The sequence below is a fragment of the Xyrauchen texanus genome, chromosome 20 (genome assembly GCF_025860055.1).
Source record: "Xyrauchen texanus isolate HMW12.3.18 chromosome 20, RBS_HiC_50CHRs, whole genome shotgun sequence".
Lineage (NCBI taxonomy): Eukaryota > Metazoa > Chordata > Actinopteri > Cypriniformes > Catostomidae > Xyrauchen > Xyrauchen texanus.
Window position 1 is genome coordinate 18,220,911 of NC_068295.1, and position 5,608 is coordinate 18,226,518.

At 39.4% G+C, this 5,608-nt stretch overlaps 1 protein-coding gene across 2 annotated transcripts; it reads right to left on the reverse strand.

Moving 5' to 3' along the window:
* Positions 1 to 543: 543 nt before the first annotated feature.
* ly6pge (lymphocyte antigen 6 family member pge) lies at positions 544 to 5,608 on the reverse strand. Of its 2 annotated transcripts, none has more exons than XM_052150966.1 (3): positions 5,233 to 5,608; positions 1,406 to 1,522; positions 544 to 1,092 (listed from the first exon to the last, which is right to left on the reverse strand). In XM_052150966.1, the coding sequence occupies exons 1-3, from the start codon at positions 5,291 to 5,293 to the stop codon at positions 902 to 904; spliced, it is 369 nt and encodes a 122-aa protein (XP_052006926.1). In that variant the 5' UTR covers positions 5,294 to 5,608; the 3' UTR covers positions 544 to 901. The 2 variants fall into 2 exon arrangements, with proteins under 2 accessions (XP_052006926.1, XP_052006925.1); XM_052150965.1 differs by having other exon boundaries at positions 1,394 to 1,522.

The following is a 5,608-nucleotide window of genomic DNA, read 5'->3' on the forward strand; positions in this document are numbered from 1 at the left end:
ATATGTCTTTGCATATTATCTTCATGTCCATTTAAATGCATGAAGTGAAATTAAAATGTAATTATACATTTACATCATATAGATATTCATTTTAAACACTTATTTTATTCCTTGATAATTTATTTATTTTGTCTTTTTTTTTTTTTTTTTTTTTTTGGCCTAAGAAAAAATGCTTTAGGCTTTTTTGAGTTCCTAGAAATACTTTCAATACAATAACATACAGTTTTTTATGCAGAGAAAAATGTAAGCTTCTCTGTGTTTATTATACAGCTCTCTTGAATACTTGATTCTGATCGATCAAGCATTCACAATATTCTGTAGTCAAATATTTTGAATAATGACTGCTAAACATGTCACATGCAACCGACTTTCTACATAGCTGTACTAGTTTCATGCCACTCATACCACCCTAAGGTCTTTTTCTTCTCACATAATAAAATAATTTCAACTGAAATCAGTATTTCCTTATATATATATATATATATATATATATATATATATATATATATATATATATATATATATATTTAGTATGTAGCCATGTGATAAATAGGATAATGTACAGTCAGTTTGTCACTATTACAAAATAAACCCTTTTGGGTTTCTACAAGGCCAAGTTCTGAACATCGTGCTAAGATTTATTTAGCAATAATGACCAGCTAACTGTATTTTATCCATTACATTTGTTTGCTTGACTATACTTCTACTTGTCCTTGTATATATATGTGAGTGTTTGTTGTATGCACAATCCCACGGCAGTACTTGTTGACATTTGCAGTATGGTATGATTCATTTTATCAGCACATCTGGCAACAATCACATGGTATACAGAGTTCAGTCAAATTCCACAATGGTAATGGAGTTTAATAACCAGGTTAGTTTGTCGAGGGCAATATTATTTTCACAATAAATGCCAGATGCACAACAGAAACCCCAGAATGAAGTGAAACCCTCTGCTGATTCTAGTAGCATGTCCAGCCACATTGCAGTCATCAGAGTAGCAACAATGAACTTTCACCCCTGGAGCTCTGTAGCCCTGGCTGTTGGCCTGGCTGCAGAAGGATTTGTAAGAGCATGACTTCATTACACCACCTAAGTAGACAAGAACAGTATGACAGCGTGATTATATATTAATGTGTTTTGATCCTCATAAGGAAGCTGTGACCTCCTGCTTCTAAGCTGGGGCCAGACAGAGCAGTCTGTCTTATATACCAGTCTAATAGAGTGCTTCCTTTGAACACATCTACACACACACACTAGAGTTGTTAATGAATTTTCTAAATATGTATCCCTCAGTGATTCATCACAAGATGCCCCAGATTTATTTTTAAATGTCCTCACCAAATTTCGTCTCATCCATCCATGTAAGAAGATGAACTATTGACTATGTTACCATTTAACTTACTGCCATGTCCTCGGACAACAGCACATGCATCTGAGAAGCTTGGACATGTTTTGGAACCCTGGCGATTGCAGTCTTCATCTGTAGAGCCCATGCAGGTATAACACTGCAGTGCCTCACCTAAATAAAGACAAAGGAGGCAGAATTCAAAGAATCAATTTCATTTTTAACTCCTTGAGAAAAGGCCTGAAGTTATAGACTGGTACTGATCCAGCAATATTACTTAATTTATTATATCTTATTATTTTATATCTTATTTATTATATTTCCATCTATAGGTAGTGGACAGTGGAAATGGGGTGAGGTGAATGTTGCAAGCTGGACTCAAACTTGCACTGCCTGCATCAGCACCATGACTCAAATGTCTCTATAAGTTTTTTTGTTTTGTTTTTACAGTATATAAGTGCTGTATTGCTTCTGTTGTTTTAGTATGCACAATTGAAGTGAATTCACTATATCTCTCCAGTGCCAGATTCTGATTCAGACTGCTTGCATAATAAAAAAAAAGGGTGGAGGCAGAAATAGAGGAGTCATATTACTTTTTAATGATATATACACATATACAGACAATGATCTACAGCTCTGGAAACAAATTAAGAGACCACTGCAAAATTATCAGTTTATCATTTAAACGGACTGTCATAAAATATATTTCTCTTCACACCGGCAGCTGACTCTGAATGTCAATACAACCACTATACAACCTTTCTGCACATTTATATAAATAATTTTTTATTGTATACTGTGTATTCCATATTGTGTTTATTGTATACTGTACATTGTATATTATTATTTGTATATTGATTTGTGAGTAATTATGTTTATATTAGTTTCGTAAATTGTGTAGTGTAAATCTGATGTTTTTTCAGGAGCACAACTACACATTTCCGAGCGGGTATGCAAAACTGTCCCTGTCACCTTGCGTCTTCACAAAAGTCGCAGTGGCAGTCCTTGCCCCTTTAAGGGAAGTGGGCATTCGCATCCTCAATTATCTCAACATCTGCTTGGGCACCACGGCCAGTTTGGGTCAACTGGGAAAAGAGCAAGCTCTCCCTTGTTAAGAGCATCTCTTTTAGAGGTAGACTCTATGTTAGCATGCCTCACAAGCACGCAGTCGGTGCTGAACTGACTGAAGTCATTCAGGCAGAGAACGGCGGTCCCACTGAAACAATTTCAGAGATTCCTGTGGCATATGGCGTCCTCGGCGATGGTCACGCTGCTCGGGTTGATGCAAATGAGACCGCTCAGCACTGGCTTCAGACTTGAGCCCCGAGACGACACACATCATGTGGCCATCACGCCGATCTGCTGCCACTTGTTCAGCCCTTGGACGGACCTTGCATTTCTGTGGGCAGGGGTCCCCTTAGTGCAAGTGTCCAGGTACGTTGTTGTTATGACAGACAACGGGCACACAGCCGAGGGCTCCTGGAAAGGGCCAGGACTTTTTGGCATTTCAACTGCCTCGAGTTGCTGCTGGTATTGCTTGCCCTGCAGAAGCTTTGGCCATTGATCCGTATGGCGTATGCCTTGAAGTGGCGTTTGTTCACTAAGTGGTGTTAGTCTGAAATGTCCCAACATGAAGACCCCCAGAGATGCACGGTTGGGTCTGTGCTTTCCTTCCTGCAGGAGAGGCTGGAGGGTCAGTAGTCCCTTCCACCTTGAAGGTGAATGTGGCCGCTATAGCGGCACACCATGACCCAGTAGATGGTAATTCCCTCTGGAAGCACGAAATTAGAGAAGTCTGAATACTCCCAGGCTGAATCTCGTGGTCCTGCGGGGCCTGTGGAGAGCCCCATTGGAGCCCCTAGAGTCAGTTGAGCTAAAGGCGCTCTCATTGAAGACTGCCCCTGACTGCGCTCACGTCCATCAAGTGGGTTGGGGCCTACAGGCGTTCTCTGTCAGAGACACCTGTCTGGAGTTCTGTCCGGCATACTGTCACATGATACTGAGACCCCGACTGGCCTATGTGCCCAAGGTTCCCATGACCCTGTTTAGGGATCAGTGAGTGACAGATAGGGAATGTCTTGGTTACTGTCTAAACCTCTGTTCCCTGATGGAAGGAACAAGACGTTGCGTAAGATATTGAGTTAAGATATTCTTCAAAAAATCTTTGTTTTTGTTCAGCAGAAGAAAGAAAGTCATTCACATCTGGGACGGTAAGAGGGTGAGTACATTTTTCGCTATCATGTCCCAAGTGTGTGTGTGTGTGTGTGTGTGTGTGTGTGTGGTTTATGAGGACATTTGTTTAGGTTACAAACAGGTAATTACAAGGGTATTATGCTATCAATGTGGTTTATTAGGACATTTCTAATATCCCCATATTTCAAATCTCTTAAAAAAAAACATACTAATTGATGCAGATTGTTTTATGTGCTGGTTAGTTTAAGGGATAGAATCTATAGTTCATACAGTATAATAATCATTATATCTATTGAGAGTCCTCAGAAGTGTGTGTGTGTGTGTGTGTGTGTGTGTGTGTGTGTGTGTGTGTGTGTGTGTGTGTGTGTGTGTGTGTGTGTGAGTGTGTATTTATCACTTTGTGGGGACCAAATGTCCCCATAAGGATAGTAAAACCCGAAATTTTTGACCTTGTGGGGACATTTTGTCGGTCCCCATGAGGAAAACAGCTTATAAATCATACTAAATTATGTTTTTTGAAAAGGTAAAAATGCAGAAAGTTTTCTGTGAGGGTTAGGTTTAGGGGATAGAATATAAAGTTTGTACAGTATAAAAACCATTATGTCTATGGAAAGTCCCCATAAAACATGGAAACACAACTGTGCGTGCGTGCGTGCGTGCGTGCGTGTGTGTGTGTTTTAAAGAAATTTCCTTTGAAGTTCAAGCCAACAAGACCAGACACATGCATTCCGTACATCTTCAAAAATATAAATACATTTTAAGATACAAGCTGTTTTGTTTGGTGTGTCTCATCACTGTTTGTTCACCCTATAGACATCTTTCCGCTGTATTTGGGTCACCCTCTTTTATAGCAAAGACCTTCAGTTCACAGAATGGTAATGTAGAAAATTGAACCGTCTACATATCAATACATTTTAAAATGTAGTGATAGCCCTAAGTTCATCTTTTTCAAAGCATTTATCTAAAATTACATCCTTTTACTTCCAAACTGTACCAAATACTGTAGACATGAGCAAACCATGGCTGCTGTCTAGAGGCCATTATGAATTATTGTATGTGGAGCTGGTCTCAGTCTAGAGTTTTTAGTTTTTTTTCCCTAATAAGAAAAAACTGAAGCCTATATATGCAGGTGAAATATTTCAGCTGTCCAGGCAGTTTTGGTAAAGTAAAATCATGTTTGAAGAGTAACTTTTATACAAAAGTTGGATGCAGAATAAGAAATGTGCATTTGCATGCCACAGAAAGTGATACATTTTTTAAATTGTGGTGGCAAAAAGTGAACTTTATTCACTGTTCACCATATTGAACTGTTCTATTTTTAATGTTTGTAATCTAACATTTGTTACATTTTATATTCTATTTTAGACCAGCCAGGCAGCAAGCTCTTTGTAGCCCTCAATCTGTTTAAGGGATTGGTTTTACAGATTCCTTACAGTTAGTCCTTCAGCCCATTACAAAAGACAGAGAAGATATTCCCAGGCGAAAAGACACTCCATAGGCGCAAACTACTGAGCAAATGATACTTTAAAGAGACTAAATTAAATAATGAAGATGTGAACTGGAGGATGCATGAAACGGAAACAAGACAACACACAAGATTGAGAAGTCTAGACTGAAAAGCTTAGTCTAGAACACTTAGTGTGGCACACATGACATAGAAAAAGAGAACAAAATAAGGGAGTGATACTCACTGTGAGCAGCAAGGAGGGTGAGGGACAGGCCCAACAGCAGAAAGACATGGGCAGCTCTCATGTTGCCGGTGGTCTGTGGCTGTCAGGATAGCACACTGAAAAGCAGGTTGTTTGCTTCTAAAAACCCTGATCTTAAGCCCTGCTTGTGGAGAGCTAATACCCAACAGGAGTGAGGAGACACAGATTACCCCTGTCCACTAAGGCCCATGGTTCAATCTTAAAATCTGAATGACCATCTAATCAGAGATGAGGGATCTGTTGCTTTGCTCCACCCTTACAGTGCTCTATGTTAGCCAGGTTTTCTGTAATCCTAATGCATCCTCTGTGTACAGTATGTTTACCAGCATGTCCCTTTGTGACACAACCTTTGTGAAAA